Consider the following 24,940-nt stretch of genomic DNA (forward strand, 5'->3'; position numbering starts at 1 on the left):
GTTTTAACATGGTCGTAATAGCATGTCTGCCTCAGGTCATCTTTAGTGTAGAAACACTGTTGATCCCAAATTAATTTTGTTGTCAGCTTCATTTGATTAGATCCAGACCAGAAGATGGAATTATTTAATATAGTGTATTTGCAAATATTTCAGTTCTTTGAGTAGAGTCATAAGAAGTATCATTTTGACATTGAAGCAAAATCTTATGCTTCTATACAATGTGCCTGTAAATAGTTAGAAACATAGATTTGCTTAGAAACATAAATACTGTACTGAAAACATAGAAATCTCAGCCCATTAATAAACTCAGCATTCACGGGGACTGCCTGAGACGTTAGTGCTCTTTCTAAAGCACAATTAATATTATAGGGCTCTTCTGCTCAGAAACTTGAGTAGCCCCCATTCTGAGGAGAGTAAATGCTGAATTCCTTAGTTTGTCATTCAAAACCATATATGATTGGTCCTCAACTTGTCCGTCTGGTCTTATATCTAATTTAATATCAATTCAGCAAACATTTATTGAGGATTAACTGAGCTTTTCTGTGCCTTTTCTGCAGTAAAATTGCATTTCTTTCAGTTCCCTATATCTCTGTTTTTCTTCCCTTCTCTCACCTGTAACGTCCCACACTTTCTTCTCTTGTCAAAATTTTGCTGATCCTGACAGAATAGATCGGGTACAGTGTGCTTTGTAGAACTCATGTGACGCCTCTATGTCATGTTAGTAATGAAAACTAACTCTGGCCAACTTAGAGATCCAAGGTGAGTTTATCATAAGTATGCTAGAGGAGCCATTGCATGGGAGAATCATTAGAGGAGCCTAACTCCCCAACCTGGGGAAGGGCAGAAATAAGACCTCAGGGTTTGAGAAACCTCCCAGAGCGCTGTCAAGGACATAGCATAGTGCTGGGAGAAGGAATCTAATGGACTCAGCTGTGATTGGGCAGCTGCCCCTTTGTGGACAAACGGTGGTGGCTGGGAAGGGTATGGCAGTAATGACTTGTCTGTGGAAATACCCCTTTGTTTCAAAGAATGGTTGGGCCAGGGCAACCACCTGAGACATGTCTGCCGCATTTAATCTTTGAACCTCAGTTTCCTCATCAATACAGTAGGTGATTCTTCCTTTTCATATTTTTGACTTATGCAAAAATATAAGCAGCAAGAATTTATTGAGTAATAAGCTCAAAGTTTAAGGGATGCCAATAACTTTTAAAAAGGCATAAAATTACTGGCAACTAAGTAGATCCTAGGAATTAAAAACTCTAACTATAGCAGATTGTATTAATGAGCATAATTGCTAATGCTTATGGAGCGCTTCTATGCCAGGCACTATTTAAAGCACTCTACATATATTTTACTATTTAATATCATAACACCTCTAAGAAGTCAGTGTTATTATACTGCTACTATTATTCTTATTTGGTGAAGAAAAAAATGAGGCAAGACAGGTTAGGATAGTGCTACTGTGAATGTGGTCAGGAGCTGCTGCCAGGCATGGAGAGTTGGTAACTGGTTGGCAACAAATTACAATACCTCCAGACATCAAGAGTGAATGATCACTAACATTATAGCAGTTTGACAGAGTAATTGCATTTCTGATGAGTCAGATAATTTAGAACATTACTATTTGTGATATGTATGCCTTTACTTCTTTGTTTTGAGGGTTTTTTTTTATTATGGACATTTCAAGTATATACAAAATAGACAATGAGATAAACTCTATATATACATTACCTAGATTCAAAATTATCAACACTGTCATCCTTTATTATCTATGACTTGTTCTATTCTCTACCTACCACTTATTATTTTATGTTTCTTTTTCCTCTAAAATTTACATAAATTGAAGCACACAAATCTAAGCTGTAGAATTCTGAACAGCAGGATACATGTGTGTAAGCCATACTCCTGTGTTGTCCCCAGAAGTTCCCTTGTATCCTTATCTAGTCTGTTCCCTTTACCTTCCTGGCAACTAATATCCTATTTTTTAAAATTACTTTAGACTAGATATACCTGTTCAAGAATTTCATATGATTGTAACTGTACAGTACATACTCTCTTACATCTAGCTTTTGCTTTGCATAATGTCTTTGAGGTTCGTTCATCTTGTTCTATCAGTAATTTGTTCCTTTTCATTCTTGAGTGGAAGTCCACAATTTTTCCTATTGATTTAGACTGTTTCCACATTTAGGCTCTTGTTGAGCCAGCTGTGAACATTCTTGAACAAGTATATGTGGACATGTGTTTTCATTTCTCTTGGGTAAATACCTGTGAATGAAATTGCTAGTCACAGGGTTGATGTTAGGTGGTTGTTCTATTCTACATTACCATCAGCAATGTGTGAAAAATCTTCATTTCTTCATATATTTGCCAGCATTTGATATTGTCAGTCTTTTTAGTTTTAGTTATTCTAGTGGATGTATAGTAGTATCTCATTATGTTTCAATTTGCATTCCCCTAGGGCAGCGGTTCTCAACCTGTGGGTCGTGACCCCTTTGGGGGTCGAATGACCCTTTCACAGGGGTTGCCCAAGACCATCGGAAAACACATATATAATTACATATTGTTTTTATGATTAATCACTATGCTTTAATTATGTTCAATTTGTAGCAATGAAAATACATCCTGCATATCAGATATTTACATTACGATTCATAACAGTAGCAAAATTACAGTTATGAAGTAGTAACGAAAATAATTTTATGGTTGGGCATCACCACAACATGAGGAACTGTATTAAAGGGTCCCAGCATTAGGAAGGTTGAGAACCACTGCCCTAGGGACTAACTATGTTGAACATCTTTTCATATGATTATTGGCCATCTTTACATATTCCTTTGTGAAGTAATCTGTTCAAGTCTTCTGCCCACTTTTAAAATTTGGGCTGCTTGTCTTTTTATTCTTTATTTGTAGTTCTTTATATATTATGAAGTCAAGTTCATTTGTCATGTATGTTTTGTGAATATTTTCTTTCAGTCAGTGGCTTGTCTATTCATTTTCTTAATCTTTTTCTTCAGCTTTATCGAGGTATAATTGACAATATTGTAAAATATTTAAGGTGTTCAATGAGAGGAGTTGATATATGTATACATTGTGTTAATAATCTTTTTTGATGAGCAGAGGTTTTAAATTTCAGTGAAGTCTGATTTATCTATTTTTTCTTTTGTGGTTATTGCTCTCTGTGTCCTATTCAAGAAAACTTTGCCTGCTCCCAGATCACAAATGTATTTTCCTGTGTTTCCTCTATTAAAAGATTTAAACTTCCAAGTGTATAGTGTTGTAACAAATTACTCCAAAACTTAGTGGCTTTGAACAAAAGTAAAACATTTAATATTTCTCAGTTTCAGTAGGTCAGGAATCTGGGAGTGACTTAGCTGAGTAGTTCTAGCTCAAGGTCTCATAAAGTTGTGGTCAAGATGTCAGTTGGGCTACAATCATCTGAAGTCTTGACTGGAGGGTTTACTTCCAAGATGGCTCACTCACATGGCTTGACTAGTTGAACTGGTTGTTGACAAGAGACTTCAGTTCATCACCTCATAGACATTGCAATGGCACTCTTGAGTGTCCTTGTGATAAAGTTAGCTGGATTTGTTAATGGAGAGTGACCCAAGAGAAACAAGGACAAAGCTGCAGTGTCTTTGTGACCTAACCTCAGAAGTCGCATTCCATCAATTCTGCAATATCCTATTGGTTATGCAGATCAGCCTTGTTCTGTGGGAGAGGACTGTATAAGGGTGATGATACCAGGAGGTGAGGGTTCTTAAAGTCTGGCAACATAGGGATTGAGGTTCACTTTTTTTCGTACATCAATTTATACAGCCTCTTCATTGAAAAGATTATTCTTTATTGATTTTTTTGGCACTCTTGTGAAAAATTAGTTGAATAAATGTGAGTTGATTCTTAAACTCTATTTTGTTCCATTGATCAGTTTGTTTTTCTTTATGCCATTACCACCCTGCCTTGCTTATTATAGTTTTATAACAAGTCTTGAAATCAGGAAGTACAAGTTTTCCAACTTTATTCTTTTCCTAAGTTGTTTTGGCTTTTCTAGATCCTATGCATTTTCATGTGAATTTCATAATCAGCTTATCAATTTCTATTAAAAAGCCTGTTGGGATTGTGAGTTGGATTTCATGGAATATATAGATCAATTTGAGGAGAATTGAATATTAGTAATATTAAATCTTTCAATCCATGGTATATTTCTCCATTTATTTAGTTCTTTACTTTCTCTCAGCAATACATTGTAGTTTTCAGTGTAGAAATTCTATGTATCTTAAAAAAAAAATCTATTCCTGCCCTGGCTGGTGTGGCTGAGTGGATTGAGTGCTGGCCTGTGAACTGAAAGGTTGCTTGTTTGATTCCCAGTCAGGGCACGTGCCTGGGTTGTGGGACAGGTCCTTGGTTGGGGGCATGTGAGAGGTAGCCAATCGATGTATCTCTTGCACATGATGTTTCTGTCCCTCTCTTTCTCCCTCCCTTCTCTTCTCTCTAAAAATGATAAATAAAATCTTTAAAAAATATATTCCTAAGCATTTTATGAGTTTTGATGTTATTTTAAAAGGAATTTTAAATTTGATTTCAGTTGCTTGATGTTTGTAGATTTGTAGTGACACTCCCTTTTTCATTTCTGACATTGGTATTTTGTGTTCTCATTTTTCTTCTTGATCCATCTTACTATGTGTTTATCAATTTTATTACTCTTGAAACAATCAGCATTTGACTCATTTAATTTTTTCTATTGTTTGTTTGCTGTTTAATCAATTCCTGCTCTTAGGCTTTCTTCTTCTTATGAATTTTGGATTAATCAGTTCATGTTTTCTAGCTTTATGAGGTGGACATTTAGATCATTGACTTAATTTTTTTTTAAATAAAAGCATTTAAAACTGTACATGTAAATAGAAAAATAGTCAAAAGTCTATGAAGAAAGTATTACCAGCCTGAACAAGAGATAAAGTACTATATTCTTATGTACAAAAAACTTCTGTAAATTAGTCTGAAAAATAAAAACACCCAACAACAACAAAAAAAGGAAAAGGACATGAATAGGTAATTTTCCAAAAAAGAAGTATGATTATGAAAAGATGTTCAATTTTCTATTAAGGCAATAAAATGAAAAACATATATATGTATATATATTTTTTTACATATTTATTATTCTATGAACGGTCAGAAGACGTACAAGGCCCATTATTAGTAGTATAACCACACATATGAAATATCATTTAGTGATATGGAGTGAAAAAGACAGTTTTATATATATTTAAAAATTACAGACACCGTCTCTCAAGTGTTCACCATACGCTGCTGCAAAGGCAGGCAGCATCGAGCTGCAGGAGTTCCAACATACATAATGTGGAAATATCTCAAGCATAAAAACTACTTAAGATGCAAAAATAAAGTTTCTTTCTTCAAACATTTTGATCTGGGCTCAAGCAAAGCAAACAATGAACAATGATTTTCATACTATTTAACACTTCAAAACAGAAAAGGGTCCAAGTTGCAATAGCCCCGAAACTGTAGGGGTCAGAGGAATAAACAATGCATTTCATTCCCTCTCCCCCCCCAAAGAAGTCTACAGTATACCTGTTTCATCCTGGCTCTCAAATATTGAAGAATCATAATCTGCTATACTCAAAACAGCAAGTTAAGCCAGAACAAACAAAATGATAAAAAAAAAGAAACATCATTACTTCAAACGAGGCATTATTGACCTTAGTTTCTTTACATAATTTTACTAGTGCAAGAACATCGTTTACCTGAAAGATCATGAAGTCACAATTAAAGAGCACTTATACAAAACTATTTCCTTTTTGTCTTTAAAAAGTGCCACATACTCTATCATAAAAAAAAAAAAAAGAAAAAGAAAAAAAGACAACACATACACTAGTGAAAGACTATCTGTCTCCATCTCTTATCAATGAGGAAAGGCCAGAGCGATTCTTTGATTCCAATTCGAAATGGCATTCTCTGGCCAATGCCCAAGGTCTCCACTTTGGAGCAGTCAAGCTGAGCATTTCTTGGACGTTGTGCTCCTAAGACAGGACTGTCAGTTATCAGCCGTAAGTGGCTGCTGAGAAGGTTGAAGGCGTCCGCGATTGCACACGCCATCTCGTACGTCGTCATCTGCTCGTTGCAAGACCAGTGAAAAGTTCCCTTAATGGATGGATCCAGCATTCTCTTCTCAGCTAACTGGCAACACACAGCGGCCACGTCTTTGACATGCGTGGGGAACCTCTGCTGCCAGTGGTCCATGTTGGCCGACTTGTTGCTGAATTGCACCTTACCGAACATAACAGTAACAGCACTTTCTTCGAGCTTTTCAACTTCTCCATACAGAACAGGAATTCGCAGAACAGCAGCCCCTAGATTGTTCTCCAGGACAGCCTTTTCTCCTTCTAATTTTGTTTTGCCATACAGATTTAGGGGACTTGGTATGTCTTCCTCTCTATAAGGAGGATTTGTTCCATCAAATACATAATCTGAGCTAATATAGATTAGAAATGCTCCAATTGCAGCTGCTTCCTTTGCTAAATTCCCAGAAGCATCCACATTAAGCTGAGCAGCAGCATCTGGCTGATTTTCTACATCTGGCCTTCTCTCTGCTGCACCAATGTAATATGACATGAAGCTGAAAATCATAAATGATGTGATGAACTGCATTAGAATCCAATAGATTAACGTGTTCAAATTTTGGTCTTGCTCTTCTAAAGCCACAGCCAACAGCATGCCAATTATTCTGCTGAAATTCTTTGTACACAGCTCTGCCGAGAAGCCCAGTGGCACCGGTAATCAGAACCCACCTACTGGGGATGTTAACGTCCTCCTGCTCCATGTTCTCCGGCATTTCAGACATGCTTCCAAAATGATCTCAGGAAAACAGATTTGGGGTGAGTTTCAGCCTCTGCCTCCTCTGGCTGGGTCTTTGTTCTTCTGGCAGAGATCGCAGGCAGGGAAAACGTGAAAAAAACATATTTTTACTTTTCACCTGTCAGAATGGCAAATTTGGAAAAATTGACCAAAGTCATCGTTGGCAAGCATGGCATTCTTATTTTGATTGGTGGGAGTGTATTAATTCGTTATGAAGAAATTAGGATACACGTTAAGAAACAAAGAAGTGGACAGGATGGGCTGTTTCTTATCCTGAGCCTTCATTTAGAAGGATAATGGGTGAAGTTCAGGCTGTCATTGTTACCTGTGTTTAGAAATGGAGTTTGAGGACTGTTTGGAGAGGAAAGGGATGTGGGTTGGTAGATAGTTATCACCTTGTGAAGGGTCTCCTTCTTTCCAGACTTACCTGTTCTCTCTGGCACCCAACACCTTCATGCTGCCTTTTGGCTCCTGTGACCCTTCTCTGGCCTACAAATGAACTAACACTCATACAGCTCAGTGCAACTAAAAGTTGCCCACAGATTTAGCAACCTGAAGTTACCGTGGGTGAAACAGCAATTTACTTGAGAGGATTTCCAATTTATAGTTCTTGCTTATATATGGTGCCCTAGGGGTCTTACCATTGCAATTTCATAACAGATATACAGCGGTTGACTTTAAAATTAATAGCTGAACAGAACTTTGGCAGATTTTAGTGTCTGCATGTGTATTTTGTGGGGGTGAGGTTATTAGGATAATCTACTCTTGTTAGCTCAAAATTGTTTGTTTGTATGTATGTATGCAGGTAGGTAGGTATGTGTTTATTTATTTAATTCCAGCCTTGTTCCAAAAAGGATTTAAGGAAGCTTCTCCTTCCTCCCTACCCTGTCACACAAAATAGAATAAAATAAGTGAGAATCACATCACGAAGAATGCAGCTTACTTAATTAGCCTTGATATTAGCCTTGATTGGTGTAATCAGGGAATGGAACAGAAAAATATAGGATGTGGTTGGCTAAGGGGTTGGAGCAGGGGACTAAATGGCATGAAGTGGGAGAGGGAAGCATAGCCAATTTGGAAGGTGTGGTTGGAGGTGCCAAAGTTTCACACTTGTTTCTAGAGGAGATTGGAAGCTTCCCCATCAGTAAAGCTCTGCATCTGTAAAGAGTGAATTTGGAGACATCTCTTTTGACTATCAGAGTTCCATTTCCCTCTCTGGGCTGCATTACCAATTGTGGGATTGCTGTAATAAGTGAGGAGGTAGGCCTGAAATACTGTAAGATTGTGAGAAGTAACTTTATGTGATTTTTAAAAGTAATATCTTATTCTGAAAGTTCAAGTGAAGGTTAACATTAACTGATGCTGTCAGGCAACCTAAAATTTCTTCTTTTTCAAGAAGCCTGATTTTCTTCCCTCACATGAAAAGTGAGTGATTAATTAGCTTGTCATTATAAAAGGAGATAATAATATTAGTAGATAGTGAGTTTCCTATTAAATGGGTTACCTGTTGTGTACCATTTGGAGTTCATGTATATATTTTAGAAACACATTCATCTTATACTAAATCACTACTGTTAAAGTTATATATTGAAATTTTAAGCATTTTCTTGAACATTAATGCTTAACTTTTGGAAGTTCAGATCATTTTCGGTCTTAAAGAGCATTTTAATATAGCTTTTTTTGGTGTATAATTCTTCACCCCAACTACTGCTACTCCCCTCCCAACATATCTCCAAACACACACACAAAGGTGTCTCCAGCAGAGGTGATTTCATCCGCGCCCTCATGTATGAACGCATCCAGGCAGTCCAGCTGAGGCAAGCCCGATTTATGGATATCCTGGACACTTCCATCACTGCTCTTTCCTTCTCTGTTGCTTTTGGGCATTTTGTTTACCTCCCTTTCCTCCTTCACTATTTGAACTTCAGATTGCTAATACTTGAGATGACCTTTCCTTCCTTCTACAATCCCTAGTTCTTACTGAGAACTTAAAATCAATCAACCTCAACTTTCCCAGATATGTAAAGTTCCTCTCAGCACACTCACACGCATTAGGTATTCTTACTGGTTTCATCTTCTTGAAGCAAAGGCTCGTGTCTGGACTGATCGCTCCCCAAGGCTTGCAGCACAGCTGGTAGGTATCCTGCTCCCTTCGCCACCGTCCTAGAGCCTCTTGTGATGACATTCTTATTTTTCCAGATGCTGTGGTTTTCTCTTTCTTGATTTTTGTCCTCATTTTGGTGCAGCACCTCTTCCAAGTGCTTCATGAGAAATGGTTCATGGACAGTAATTTTTTTGAGCCCATGCATGTGTGAAAATGTCCATAGTCTATCCTCACGTTTGATTAATAGATTTAATATGACATTAAAGATTGAAAGTAATTGTCCCTTAAAATTTTGAAGGTATTATGTGTGTCCTTGTCTTCCACCTTTCAGTGTTGCTTTTGAGAATTTCTAATGTTATTCCATCTTGATCTTTAGTTTGAAGCCTACTTTTTTACCTCATTAGTAGCTTTGTGCTATCATCTTTATCTTTAGTTTTCTGAGGTTTTATATTTCTACCTCCAGAGATAAGAGATGCCACAATTTTCACACCTTTTGGAGATTCTGTAGTGTAAATTGGATTGCTTCTTGACTTCCCCACTGCCAGCTTAGGTATGGTTTTCAGTTTTAGGTGATTTTTTTGTGGTTGTTGCTGCTCTCCTTCACTCTTCCAATGGCCCATTTGGCTTGTGTTTAAAAAACAAACATTAAAAACTTTATAGTTTTTGTGAGGTTTGGAGGAACAGAGGTGTTCACTCTTCCATCCTTACCCAGAAAACTATGCATTTGCTTTTGAGCCAGCTCTGTCATGAATTTTGCCTTCCCATGGACAGGCCACTCACAAGTTCTTCCTATCAGATCCTTTGGGCACTTCTCTCGCTTCATCTACCTTGACTTCTCAGCTGCCTTTGATGTGAATATGACTGCTTCCTCTATTTTCAAATGTATCTCCTCCCTTTGGTGTCCTGGGTTTTTCCTAATCACTGGCCCTTCCTTTCAGCCCTCTCAGCTGGTTCCTTTCCATATCCAGCCTATAACTAATACAATACCTTACCTTAGTTTTGGGGCTTGGGCTCTACCTTCATAAGCCAGTCCCATGACTTTAAATGCCATATATGTACTGATAACATCCATTGAGATCTCTCCTTTGAGCTCCAGATTTATACGAAGTTCCCATTTGATTTCTTCGGGCATGTTGTAAACAGAACTCTTGGTTTACCCTCAAATCTGTTCCTTCTCCAATCATCCCTACATCAGTAAGTGGTATGGTTATCTAGCTAATCAGACAGAAGTAATTGGGACAATTAGTTCTTTTTTTGGTCTAATCCATCAGCAAGTTATATCTTCAAAATCTATCTTCAGTTTATCTTTTTCCTCAGATGTCTAGACCAGTGCCTGGCACATATGAGATGTTTACTAATCGTCAAATCAATGATATCAATAGAAAACCAGGAAAATTGCTGTAAAAAAATGTGGGCTCCTTGAACATGTTGAGGTCATGAAAGACAAAGACAGGGGGACTATTGCATGGTCCGTAATTGGATTCTAGTTTTTAAAAAACCAAGTATAAAGGATATAGGGACACGTGGGGAAATTTGAATATAGATTATATATAGCTAATATATCAGTGATATTATGATTATGGGGGTATCCTTGTTTTTAGGAAGTACAAGTTGAAGTTTTTTGGGGGTGATGTGTTATGACATCTGCAACTAATTTTGAAATAGTTCAGGAGAAAAAAAGCTTATCTCAAGAGGGAAGGAGGGAGTAAGTAAACAGATATAGCAAAATGTTAACAATTGGTGAATCTAGGTGAAGGGTACATGGGTTTTCATTGCATATTCTATTCATCTTATTGCAGTTTTGAAAATTTTTCAAAATAAAAAAATAGAAAAAATCAACAGTGGAGAAGAATTTAAGGAAAAGATATTTCAGGATAATTTTTAGACCCCCAAATGCTAAATTCCATTTTGAGGCAAAATACTAAATGTAACAAATTCTAAGGATATACATAGTTATAGAATTGATATATTTTAGCAGGAATGAAATAAAGCCAAGTAGAAATAAGGTCTTTCTGGAAAAGTTACCACTTTAAAAATTTTGGTGTAAAAGTCGATGGTCAGCTGCCCACGAGAGGGCAGTGCACGAGTTACTCTGTCCATGCATGGCAGGCCAGCTGAGGACTGTAGCTTCCTTTCCCACATAACTGGCTCCACATGAGGTCGCTCTTCTCTGCACAAAATGTTTTTAGGATTCTCAGACCACTTCAGAAGTAAGAAAATGTGCAATAGTTAGACTGCTTCCTGTTTCTCTCTGCTCATATCTGCTTTGGCTCCTCTGCTTCCTGGAGGCTTTGGAGGGGTCTGGCTGGATACAGGAGGTGTAGATCTGCCCTCCTGTGTGTCTGCTTCAAAGGCAGTGATGATTTTGCCCCTTAAGGACTTGGAAATTACATCTGTCCTTCTATTACTGCCAGATCATAGTCCCACTGCAATTCATCTTTAGGTTTCCTGGGATCTATTAAGATTCTAGGAATTCCATTAAGGGATTTTACTTCCATTAAAGCTGCGATGTGCCTCCTTAATGAGTGGTTGACTAAAAAGGGCTGTCCTTCGGTGTGCTTACGCAGAAAGGATGGGTAGTGTGAATGCAGGGAGATTGGTCTGTGGTAGGCGGTTGCCCTTTCACCTAACTTTCACCCAGTGCCTGTGGAACCAGATTGTGGGACTAGGCTAAATTAAATACCACAGAGGTTAGGGTGTTAGCCCCAGTCTCTGAAGCTGCTTCTAAGTAGGTGAAGGGTGCAGACATGCCCCAAGCAAGTAAGTGCTAAATTTAAATGTAAATAAAATTGCTTTGGTGGGGCAGGTGATGAGAGGATTGTTGAAGGTGGAGTTGGTGGGTAATCAATCACTTGTCCTGTTTGGTCTCAGTATATCAACTCTTGTTTAGAGGTCTTTCAAGGCCAAAGTCAACATCAGAACAGGACCACCTTCTCCGGATAGCTTCCTCTGACCTTCCGCAAATGAATTAAGTGCCCCTCCTGTGTTGTCCAGTTTATGCCTCTATTATAGACCACTACTCATGGTTGTTGATTTGCATGTTCTCCTCTCCTGAGGACAATGACTGATTACTAATAGATTTGTACATTTTTCCATTTTCTGATTCCATTCTGGTTCTGCATATGCTTTTATTCCCCAGGAATACTCTTCTTTCCTGTTTTTTTTCCATCCTTTTCTCCAATAAAATGGCATAGATTGCTGATGTCTTACAAATAAAGGAGATAAAAGGAACTAACATTCTTTGAGTGCTTTCTTTGTGTTGAACACTATGCAGTTAGGTGTTTTATGAGCGTTTTGTCACTTAATCTTGTTCCTCTAACAAAGACACCAAGCTGCTTCCCCTTTTGTGTCTTTGTACCTGTTATTTCCTCTTCCAGGAACTGTTTTTCCTGAAGTCCTCAGGAAGTTGGCCCCCTTTTCTGATAACAAACTGTAGTTTACAAACCATTCTTCTGAATTTTATTACATTGGTTACCCCTCTCCCTCAGTGGTGGGTAGTGTCTCCTGGAAAGAATTCGCTGAGGCCAGCTGGGAACCTTTGACTTCCTCCCTCTCTCTGTCTCCCTGCTCCTCCAGTGTGTCAAGCCCTGGTCACTTGATGTGACCAGGATGTCTCAAGGTAGTTTACTAAATTTTATTATAATTGTTTTTTCCTCACCTCATTATAATTGATATTGTCATCCGGACTCTACCTCTCCTAGGATATGAAGAATTGATTCATTTTGGTTAGCCTTCCTCTTGCGATGGGCCAACTCAGCATCTTTTAACACACAGTTTTGTTCTTTATAACCTGGAAGTCTAGATCAGACCTTTATAAACAGATATATACTTAGTAAGTAAAAACCTATCTGTTTCTACTGATTTAGTTTGAAAACAGTAAAACCAAGTGCTCATATTCTGATACACAGTAAAACCTTACTTTAAAAAATCTTGCCCATCCTGTAAAGCTCAGTCCAGGTCCTGACTTCCCTGCCATTCTCTGCATCTATAGCAACCCACAATAACCTTTCTTGTTCTGAGTTGCTGTGGTCTACATACTTTAGTTTGGTCATTTTGCTGGAGAATTTTATTTAATTGCTTTGTGTATCTATAATGTCATCTTACCAATGAGGTAGTAAGGGGGAAGTTGATTGCAGCAGTGTCTTCTCAAATTTTGCAGTGTTGAAAATGTGCCACATTTTAAAAGACATTTTTGAAGCAAAATGTCTTTAGATAATTAATTTTTACTATTGGAGGTTTATTTATTTTCTTAAATGCAACTTTAAAATTATTCATCTTGGTTAGGTTTTCTTAAACAAATTCTCATTTAAATATAAGATTATTATTTTTTAACAGTTTTATTATTTATTTTGTTCTCAGTATTCATATAAGAGGGCTACTGTGTTAAGGTATAATGCTCCAAGGAAGTGTTTCAGAAAAGAAAGAATATTATTTCTTGTAGCTTATCTATGAAAAGCCATTTGGGAAAGTACACTCATTTTAATCTTTTTCAGGACCTTGGGGTGGATTTTTATAGTTGCTATGTTAAAGTCATTTTTAATCATCTATAGAAAATCGGTAAAGATTTATTTGATAAAATATAAATATTTTAATAGTCATAATTGTCTCAGCAGTCCTAATTATACATTGAGTTTTCTAATTATTACCAGAGCTGCTCCTTCCTGGCAAAGTTTAAACATCAGTCTCCCATCAGTTAGGTTAATCTCTATATAATACAATTAAATCCATCTGACCTGGTTACTGGGTACGTTTTGGATATCACACTGATGCTTACATCACTAAGAATATTTTAGTGTTAAAACTGACCTTTTGAACCAGCCTTTTTTAAATCTGCCAGTTATATTTAACAGAAATATCTCTTTTAAAAAGTAACCTCACTTTATTAATGTATTTAATTTCAAAAACTGATGTGGTTATTAAATGTGTGTAAAGCAGAATGCCTTAAAAAACTAATGACATTTGTTTTTATTTTATAGAGATACTTTCTAGTTGGGAGCAATCATGCAGAAACAAAATACCGTGTTTTGAAAATTGATAGAACAGAACCAAAAGATTTGGTCATAATTGATGATAAGGTAAGTAAGTATCTTGCAAATCTGAATACACACAGAAACTTTTGTATTTGTTTAAAGGATATGAAATATCCTTACACCTTGTAGTGATATGTAATTTTTTATTATGCATCTAACAATGACAGTTTTCATGGTTGGCTAGAATTTGAATCTCTCAGGTGGTTTCTAGGAATTACTGATGTCAAGTAGTATGCTAGAATTGCACTTTGTTCCTCATTTTGATTTGTTTTACAAAGGAAACTCTTTGGACAAGATAAGAATGTATTTTCTTAAAGGAGCGACACCTTAATAATTCCATTAACTCAATATTTCACCTACTGAAGAGATTATTTATTACTGTGCTTTCATATGAAAGTACTTGAAGTCAGAGAGGACTTCTGTACTGCAGACTTTATTATGCTACGCTCTAGAGAAATGTTAAGCCATTCTCATCCAAATGTTACATTATCCAGAGTCAGGAATACAAGATTTAATTCAAGTGGCACAAAAACATGAGGCTGTTAGTCAAAAGAGAAATACAATATAATGGTGTTGAACAGTTAATTTTAACTCTTTCAAATGAGAGAACTTACTTGTATTAAAGTTCCTGCCTATGAATATTTTTGAATCCATGTAGATTCCTGGTTTTTCAAATATATTAGTAATTTAGAACTCATTTTCGCTAAGCTCTTACAAAACTATTTTCTGTCTTATATACTTTTAGATAAATTCTATTTTGTGATTTCCTGCACTCCAGGGTGTTGTGATCTCTCCCAGTGCCCAAATCTAGGAGTTTTTTATTAATATAGTGTAATAATTCTTGCCTTTATTTGGGAGTGGGAGTAGTTGATTAAGAATCTCTTTGAGCTTCTAAGAAAAGCTATGGGAAGGGTCTACTCAAGGAACCAGGTATAAATGACCCATGGACGTGGACAACACGGTGGGGATTGACTGTGGGAGCAAGGTCAGCGGGGGGGGGGGGGGGGGGCTTGGGGAAGGGAGAGCAATGGGGGAAAATTGGGACAACTGTAATAGAATAACAATAAGAAATATTATTACCTGGCTGCTGTGGCTCAGTGGATTGAGTGTCGGCCTGCGAGCCAAGTGTCGCTGGTTCGATTCCCAGTCAGGGCACATGACTAGATTGCACGTCAGGTCCCCAGCTGGGGGCATGAGTGAGAGGCAACCACACAGTGATGTTTCTCTCCCTCTTTCTCCTTTCCCTTCTCTCAAACAAATAAATAAATTTTTTTAAAAAAGAAAACACTAGTATAGTTGAAATTTAAAAAAAAAACAAAATAAGAAATATATATTGAAAAGAAGAGCTATGGGCCTTTATAAAAATGCACAAATGACCAAAACTTTGCATATAATTTTAAGAGGTTTGCAGATTTCTTGAAATTTGTCTGTGGAGACCTTAAATCTCTTGTTCAGAAGATAAGGTTGTGATACAATTTTTTAATATAGCAACATGATCCAATAACTACCCTTAATTGCTAATATTAAAGAATTAGTTCTGCATTTATTATTGGGTTGACCAAAAAGTCCATATGGTTTTTTTCATAAAATAAAAGACGCATTTTTTATTTTCACCAATAACTATTGATTTGGATATTTTGGTATGTTGGCTATCTCCCTTGTGGTATAACGTTGATTGTTCTCAGTTAATGTCTCAACTTGATCACTATCAATTCGACTGGTCCACCCTACTGTGGAGCATCATCTATCAAGAAATCTCCAGCTTGAAACTTTGCAAATCACTTTTGACACATTTGATCAGTCATGGCATCTTCTCCACATACCACACAAATTTTTTTTTTTTATTTCAGTTTCATTTTTACCTTTCTTGAAATAAATAAAGCACAGTATAACAAAAAATGTTGCATATTTTCTTCCATCTTCAATATTCACCAATTTTGATAGTTTCTTTTTAAAACGCATGCTGATAGACAGCTGTCACAATACAATCTAACAAAATTGTTTTGAATGAAGTTGACACCTAAATGCTACTAAAGCCATTGTATGGAAGAAAACAAATGAACTTTTGGGCCAACCCAATATATACTTCTCTGTGAAATAATTAATGATTCTTGTAGGCAACTTTTAATTTTCAGGAGTAAAGAACAAATAATCTAAAAATTAAGCACAACTTACAGATTAAATTTGCTTACTTTCAGCATGTATATACTCCTCAAGAAGTGAGAGAGCTTCTGGGCCGCTTGGATCTAGGAAACAGAACCAAGATGGGACAGAAAGGGTCCTCTGGGTTATTTCGAGCTGTTACTGCCTTTGGTATCGTAGGTAAGAAATGTACCTCCCTTTTACTACCTCTTTTGTAAAAAATCTACATAGACTACTTATAAATAGTTCGCAAGCCTATATAACTTCGTAATTATGACCTGCCGTCTGTGGTGCTAGTTGTTTAAAACTTCATTATCCATCAATCAGATAGCAGACAGTCTTTATATAGCATCTGCTATGTGCTCAGCACTGTACTCAGTTTCATATAGGATACAAACAAATAATACAGAAACAGTTTGGGCCTTCAAGGAGTCTGCTGTCTGGCTTGTTGAGGAATGAAAAAGTAAAAGTGAGCTTGGACTGTGCACATCTGCCCTATCATTTGTCAGCTGAATAAACAGATAGAGGTAAGACCAGCTTTAAAATGAACAGAAGTTTCTCCCCAGGCCCTGCTGCAGCATAAAGTGTCATAACCCCTCCTTTGAATGACTGCTGCTTTCTTACTCACTGAGAAACTTTGTCCTCTAGAATCACAGACTATTTGAGACTTTGCTGTTTGAAATTATGTCAATGAGAGCAAACATTCCCCTCTTACCTGGATGACCTCTGTCACTTTGACACAGAAAAGCAGCCTCAATCTGCACCTGAGGTGCAGAGCTTCAGATGAGGGGTTCCTGGGCACAGTGGTTCACAGCTGTGCTGTTGTTTTTAAGGAAACGAGACCCTGAGTCGGCTTCACAGTCCAGGCTTGATATTGATCCCTTTGCATGCAGTCCTACTTTGGTTTGAGCCTCTTCATTTAAATGTGACCTAAACTCTTCCTTTAAGCCCTGGCCTGTGTGGCTTGTCTGGAACGTCTTCGTGTAGATTGAAAGGTCATGGGTTCAATTTCTGGTCAGGGCGCATACTTGGGTTGTGGGTTGGTCTCCAGTTGGGGTGCATGTGAGAGGCAACCATAGATATTTCTCTCCCTCTCTCTCTCCCTCCCTTCCCCTTTTTTTAAAATCAGTAAGCATGTCCTCAAGTGAGGATAAAAAAAAAAAAATTAAAGTCTTCCCTTAAATCCTGTAATAACTCCTTTAATTACTCATAAACAGATATAGATATGGGTCTGGCCTTTAAGGAATCTACTGTCTGGCTTGGGGGGCATTTGTGAGTGCCCCACAGTTTCTCTGGTGTACATTGTCCCTCATTGTACTGGGTCAATAAACCTGCCTTTGCTGTACCATGGATTTGTCCCTGGGGGAGGGGTTTTAGGATGATTCGACTAGGATAAGGGACAAAAACCAGTGCATATGAGACTACTCCAAGAATATAATTAAGAGCCAAGCTGTGTGGTAAAAGTTAAGTGGTGGTAGAGATTTCATAAGAGGTAGGTAACTTGAGCTGGAATGGCCAGGATAGATTTCTTGGAGAAGACGAGACTTAGGCTGGACACTAAAGGAGGGACAAGATTTGGGTGGATACGGGGAAGAGAGGAGAGAACTCTAGCAGGGATGACAGTAGAGGCATAGGCAGGAACATTCCCATGAGTCCTGGGATGTTGGTGAGTTGTTGGTGAGGCCAGATTGCTTGGGACCTTGGAAGCCAAGAAGAGGGCAGTTGTAGTTCAGCTTCTCTGTTGGCAGAGCCTTATTTTGAATCTATTTTTTTAACACCTAAGAATTATCTCTGTGTTTCTTAAATTTATTGGACTGTATGCATTACTGACTAAGTGACTGGTATCTATAGACGTTAACAAAACTACTATGAACTGAACTATGCTGTATATAGGGTGAGGCAAAAGTAGGTTTACAGTTGAGAAACAGAGTTTATTCTTGCATTATTATTTATTGTTGTATTATTTTCCATATGGACAACTTTAAACCTACTTTTGCTCCTCTGTATTTTCAAATTATTATGTTAGTTTTTCTGATTAGCACTTTCTATTTTGTGACTTGATGTTTATTGATACTTTGATTATATTCTGCCATATTTTAAGTTTGTTTTTCTTATTGTGCTCTTGGGGCTTTTCATATGTTATCCCTCAAGGTCCATTGTTTGTCTTAGGTGGTGTTAGGGAAGATCAAGAGTGGTAGGTATGATTCATCTCCTTAGGACTGGCTCCTTTTCTACCCTTTCTGCTAGGTCTTGACAAGTCCCTTGAGGTTACTTACATATTTAATAGATAAGTGTTTGTGAGTATGTGCATGTCTGTGTATGTCATGTGGGATCATGTGTTTAAATTCCATAAATTCCACATGTTAAAATTTACTTTGTATTGCTTATGTTTTAAAGAAAAAATTGGAAATAAAAATGTGTTTTAAATACTATAGGCTTAATAGGTTAAACTTATTCCTTTAAATGCTGATACTTTATTACAACTTTTTTAAAAATGGAACTTGCCTAAGGTATATGTAATATTGAACGTTTCATTAGCCAGAGTTTATAATTCAAAATTTAAGCTTCTTTGATGCCCTTGGGTATTCTGGAGTTGTATTGGGCAGTTTGCCTTTACTGCTTTACTATTTTGTTTTTATGATACATACTCTGGTCATTAATTGTACTTGAAATGTTTGCTTTTAGCAATGTCACTTGTCTCATTTTAAACCTATTGATAACTAAGCTTGTAAAACCAGAAGCTTTATTTTAATCAATTGATAACCAAGTTTGTAACCAGATATTTATTTTATACACAGTATTAGTTAATAAACTCTGAGTGAGGGCTAAAGGTGTCTCCATGTTTCTTTTAAAGGTGACATACTTAGGTGTTGTGGTAGCTACTTCTCAAATAGAGGCCTCTCGGGTTTGAGACTGTTTCTGGGTGATGGAGTCACTGAAAGACTGACCTACCAGTAATATGACACATTAATGAACTAAACAAGCATTTATTATTTTTATGAAAATGCACTTTATATATTGCAGTTCAACCATGTGAATAAAGCTTAGAATCAGTGAAGAGTAAACAGGAAGTTAATAAAAGCCTATGATTTATCTAGTACTGTCTTAGAAATAACAAGGGATATTAAAATAGCTAAACATAAAATGCTGATCTTTGAAAAATGTGTAGTCTGGGTGTCAAAATAATACATGTATGAAATGACTAGAATGGTTGTCTTCTATTCTGTAGCTAAAACATTTTCTTTATTAACTTTTTTCAGCATTCTTAATTTATGAACAGTATTTTTGCTGGAATGTTTTGGATTGTTATTACGGTTAATTTAGTTCATAATCTATAAGAATCTAGAGCAGTGCTTCTCAACTATCTGTAGTAAGGGACAAGATTTTTTTTCCCCACTAATATATCACAAACCAACACATTATCTTACTGTGCAGAACTTGTCTGCACCTTGGACCATATGAGACTCATCACACAAGTTTAATAATATCCAACTAGTCTATACCATGTTTGAGGCAAGTTCATTGATCATGCACTCACATCTTGTGGCAATCTTAAATCACTGTAAAGTTTTTAAACCCTTACTTTCAGTGTAAAAGCCCAAGGTACCTTGTGGAAGTTTTTCATACTGCTCTTCCAGAGAGCTCTCTCCCTATAGGCTTTCAGGATAATGACTAACTGGCCTAGTGACCTTCCTAAAAAAAATATTGCATTCTTTTTTGTTGTTGGGCTGGTAGGATCCTCTCTAACCACAATGATTCCACAATACTCCATCCTCTCATATTGTCCTTTTATTATATACTTTGCTTAGTGTTGTTTCAAATGACACAGTCTTCTCTACTTAGAGAGACAGGAATTACCTTTGCATGATGACTTTCATCTAGGTGTCTAGGAAGTTCTCAATGAAATTGGCCTGAGATCAAAAGTACATAGAATGAAGAGGAAAAATTTGTGGTTTTCAGTGTGCTGAAGTGATGAATAGACTGATTTTTGGCAAATACCCATGCAAAACTGAAATCTTTTAATTGTTAGCTATAGATATTTGATAGGAATCTTTTAAAAGAGAAAGTGACATTTTCAATTTGTAGTAAAAGGAAGAACATAGTCTCATCTATAATATGCAAAGACATTTGTGCTGGTAGAAAAATATCTCTTTTGTGCAGTTTATTTACTTTCCTTTATTCAAATTATAAAGGGAAGGGTAGGGTGATATAGTCTAAAGCTAAAAACATAAAGTTAAAATTCAGTTGAATGTAGGTTGTGAGAAATTATTATAAATTTTTTGTAAAAAATAATAAATATATAGTAAGAAGAAGAGGGAAACTCATTTATCTTAGAAATATTTATTACTTAAACCCAATTAGCAGCCCTGGCTGCATAGCTCAGTTGGTTAGAATGTCATCCCTATACACCAAGATTGCAAGTCGAATCCCCGGTCAGGACACATACAAGAATCAATCATTGAATGCATAAATAAGTGGAACAACAAATTGATGCTTCTGTCTCTCTTTTTTCACTCTCCTTTCCTCCCTCCGTCCTTCCCTCCTCCTCTCTCTCTCTCTCAGAATCAATTTTTAAAAATTAAAAAAAATAAACCCAATTTGATTCTTTTTGAGTGTTTTTATGCTGCGTCCGAGAACCTTACCTTTGTAAGTTTTATCCATCGAAAGGATAACTACTTTCAAACTTGCTTTTAATGAGATCGCCATCACCTTTTTTCCTTCACATTTCTATGTCTAGCTACAGTAAGGGAATTTTTTGTTCATCTCTAAGGCAAGGAAAGGAACATAAATGAACACTTTTTAAAAAAACATTTTGTGCTTTGTGGATTTCTAAAATGTAAGTATTTTTCAATGTCTCATTGCTGGCCTCCAGTGTTTCTGGTTGGAAGTCAGCTGCATAAGGCTGTATCTGACTAGCCCCATGAGTGAGTTGAAGTGAGGGGGATTGGGACCCAGTATTCTTGATCAGTCATGCTGGAGTAGAGCCTCCACTCTATGAGTAGGATCTGGGTAGAAAAAAGGAGCTCAGATCTCAGCTGTGCTTGCCTTCTGTAACACAGAGCTGGAGGGGATGAGAAATTTTGGTGGCCTGTACCACCTGAGCAGAAACTATGGCCCTAGACTGAAAGCTGGGCAGACGAGGGGAGCACTGTCTTCTTGGTGACACCTGACTGGAGTAGATATTCAGCCATAGTGAACTCAGAAAGGGATGTGAGAGAAAAGCAGGCTATGATTCAGTGCCACAGATAATGCTGTGCTTACCAAGACTTAGTTGATCTTCTTGAATAAATGTTTCTCCATTTGCTAATGTCATTAGGTCAATCTATAGAAACTTCCATTGTTGGGATGACTGGGCCTTCATTTGCAGATCATAGCTGTAGACCCACCATTTATCTCAGATTATGACCTTCATGAGGAAATCTGATTCAGTAGTAGCAGTTTGAATCAAGTCATTAGCAACTGCAGCACAATGTTCCTTCTGCTGTTGTGGCAAAAGCTGCAGAACAAATTTTGCCACATGTTTCATGCCAAGATCCTATGTCAAAACCTCAGACACAGTTTTTGGAATCTGCAGATCAGCTTTTAGTTTTCACACTTTGTTGACTGCTGCTTGTACATGTTCAACATTCTCAGGTGTTCTGCTTGTTGTTAGCCTTCCAGAACATGGATCACTTTCAACAGATTTTCAACCATCTTTGAAGCATTTGTGCCACACTTTTATTTGCGCTGCACTCGTTGCATCATCCCTGAGAGCCTTCTGCATCATCCCCGCAGAGCAATGTCCAAGCTTAATACAAAATATGATGCATATTTGTTGCTCTACTTGCTCAGTAATTTTGAATGCGACTGCCACACAGTACACGTGCTCACACACTGGTGTCTACCGCCCCCACTGAGTAGTACAGTGAAGTCGTCATTGTTCACATATGCACATTCTAGTCCACTTTCCTCGCCTGTCAAGTTATAGCAATGTCATGCAAACTGTTCTCATTATGTTAACAATGGGTGGCCTTTTTCCAGACGGACCTTGTTACATACATAGCCTTTCTTTAATCACCAGTGTAGTCCATGCATTCCAATGGTTTAACATAAAATATAACTTTATAATGCTCCAGTATTCATAAAAAGCTTAACTATAGGAAGTGATATTTGTAGAAGATTACATAAAGGATATGCAATTTACTGGATATATTGTTTGTTTTCTCAATGCCTCCACTTTTCTGCGAGCTTCCCCTACCCCATCTGGGTCACCTAGTTATTGTATTATAAATAAATGGCTTCTAATGCAATGTAACTTTATTCCTTGGCCACAGTTGATTGGTTGAGGGCTGGGCACTCAACCCATGTTGGGCCAATCCAGGTCCTTCCCTAGGAATTCTGGAATTCAACTTGATAAAAATAGTTTCTTCCCAGTGATGTTGTTAGATGTAAAACCTAGAGTTATTCACAGCTGTGTGTCCCACTATGTGATCCAGGGAAGTGAAGGAGCTTGGTCTATGGAGAGATAAGAATAGATCACATGTTCAGGAATGGACCGTGACTAAGTTTTTTTATCCCCCACTGAGGTCCAATCATATTGGTTGCCCATAGGTGTCATGGATCACCTCAGTATCCTTAATATTAATTTCTTTAAAAAGCTGGCTCACGTTTTGTTTTGCCTCTAGTAATCAAGGGCCAATGGAGTTTTTTGGTACTTTTAAGCACCATATTTCAAAGTATGTTTATTAGAACGTTTATCCATTGGCTACTTTCTTTTTTATTTATTTATTTATTTATTTATTTATTTTTAATGTGTTTTATTGATTATAATATTACATTTGTGCCAATTTCCCTTCACTCTGCTCCCCTCCACCCGGTGGCCCCCCTCCCTCCAGTTGTCCCCCCCTTTTAGATCATGTCCATTAGTTGTGCATACAGTTCTTCTCAACCTCTCTCTGTCTATTCCATTCCCTCCTACCATGATCCTTAATTCCTATATCATCTCCCTCCCTCTCCCCATTCCCCCTCCCTGTTGACCTCCCCCCAATATGTTCCCCGTGCCTATAGTTCTTTTTCCACTCTCGTTGCCTGTTTAGTTTGCCTTTGTTTCAATTCCCTCGCTTCTGTTGTTTCTTGTGATGCAGTTTTCATTTTAGATTTCATTGTCTTGATCCTCCTTTTTCTAAACCAGTCCCTTTAACATCTCATATAACAGTGGTTTGGATCTAATGAACTCTTTCAGTTTTATTTTGTCCTGGAAACACTTTCTCTGTCCTTCTATTCTGAATGACAATTTCGCTGGATAGAGTATTCGTGGTTGTAGGTTTTTGCTTTTCATTACTTTGAATACTTCTTGCCAGTCCCTTCTTGCCTGCAGGGTCTCCCTTGAGAAGTCAGCTGATAGTCTAATTGGGACCCCTTTGTACATAATTCTTTTCTTCTCTCTTGCTGCTTTTAAGATTCTCTCTTTATCTTTAATTTTTGACATTTTGATTATAATGTGTCTTGGAGTGGTTCTCCCTGGGTCCAGTTTTTTTGGAACTCTCTGTGCTTCCTGGACCTGTAAGTCTATTTCCTTCCCCAAGTCTGGGAAGTTCTCCTTTATTATATTTTCACTTAATTTTTCAAGTTTTAGTTCATCTTCCTCGCTCTCTGGCAAACCAATGATTCTTATGTTGGGCCTTTTATAGCTGTCCCAGAGGTTTCTGATCCTGTCATCGTTGCTTCCCATTTCCTCTCTCTGCATTGGTTGACTGCTTGTTCCTTCTCCATATTCCAGTTTGTTGAAATGAACTCTGGATTTTTTTTCCTCACCATCTGTCTCGTATGTGGTTTTGTTCCTTTCGTTATGAGTGTTTTTCGCTTCTTTCTCATCTTTTTCCAGATCTTTTGTGAATTCTGTAAGCCACCTGATAACAATGGCCCAGAACTGAGCATCTGACAGGTTTCTTATCTGTTCATCTGTCAGGTTCTCCATCTGTTGCCTGGTGAGCTGTGCCACCGGGATTTCTTATTTTTTTTTTTTTTTTTTTTCAGATTTAATGTGTTTTATTGATTAAATTATTACATTTGTGCCAATTTCCCTTCACTCTGCTCCCCTCCACCCGGTGGCCCCCCTCCCTCCAGTTGTCCCCCCCTTTTAGATTATGTCCATTAGTTGTGCATACAGTTCCTCCCAACCTCTCTCCGTCTATTCCATTCCCTCCTACCTTGATCCCCAATTCCTATATCATCTCCCTCCCTTTCCCCATTCCCCCTCCCTGTTGACCTCCCCCCAATATGCTTCCCGTACCCACAGTTCCTCTTCCACTCTCGTTGCCTATTTAGTTTGCCTTTGTTTCATCTCCCTAGCTTCTGTTTTTTTTTAAACCAGTCCCTTTAACATCTCATATAACAGTGGTTTGGATCTAATGAACTCTTTCAGTTTTATTTTGTCCTGGAAACACTTTCTCTGTCCTTCTATTCTGAATGACAATTTCGCTGGATAGAGTATTCGTGGTTGTAGGTTTTGGATTTTCATTACTTTGAATATTTCTTGCCAGTCTCTTCTTGCCTGTAGGGTTTCCCTTGAGAAGTCAGCTGATAGTCTAATTGGGACCCCTTTGTACATAATTCTTTTCTTCTCTCTTGCTGCTTTTAAGATTCTCTCTTTATCTTTAATTTTTGACATTTTGATTATAATGTGTCTTGCAGTGGTTCTCCCTGGGTCCAGTCTCTTGGGAACTCTCCTTGCTTCCTGGACCTGCAGGTCTATTCCCTTCCCCAAGTCTGGGAAGTTCTCCTTTATTATATTTTCACTCAATTTTTCAAGTTCTAG

The 24,940-nt window shown here is 37.4% G+C and overlaps 1 protein-coding gene and 1 pseudogene across 2 annotated transcripts in view; one reads left to right on the forward strand and one right to left on the reverse strand.

Annotated features, from left to right (window-relative positions):
• Positions 1 to 24,940, forward strand: part of FIG4 (FIG4 phosphoinositide 5-phosphatase) — a 107,168-nt gene that overhangs the window by 1,121 nt on the left and 81,107 nt on the right. Inside the window, exons 2-3 of one of the 2 annotated variants that reach the window (XM_090279747.1) lie at positions 13,948 to 14,046; positions 16,200 to 16,323. In XM_090279747.1, the coding sequence (XP_090135873.1) occupies positions 13,948 to 14,046; positions 16,200 to 16,323 (223 nt within the window). Of the gene's footprint in view, positions 1 to 13,947; positions 14,047 to 16,199; positions 16,324 to 24,940 lie in introns of those variants that run through there. The other variant, XM_090279746.1, reaches the window with a different exon arrangement.
• Positions 5,332 to 6,955, reverse strand: LOC150007599 (methionine adenosyltransferase 2 subunit beta pseudogene; annotated as a pseudogene).

Source organism: Furipterus horrens, unplaced genomic scaffold, assembly GCF_987537825.1.
Source record: "Furipterus horrens unplaced genomic scaffold, mFurHor1.1.pri manual_scaffold_6, whole genome shotgun sequence".
In the NCBI taxonomy this organism is placed as follows: Eukaryota; Metazoa; Chordata; class Mammalia; order Chiroptera; family Furipteridae; genus Furipterus; species Furipterus horrens.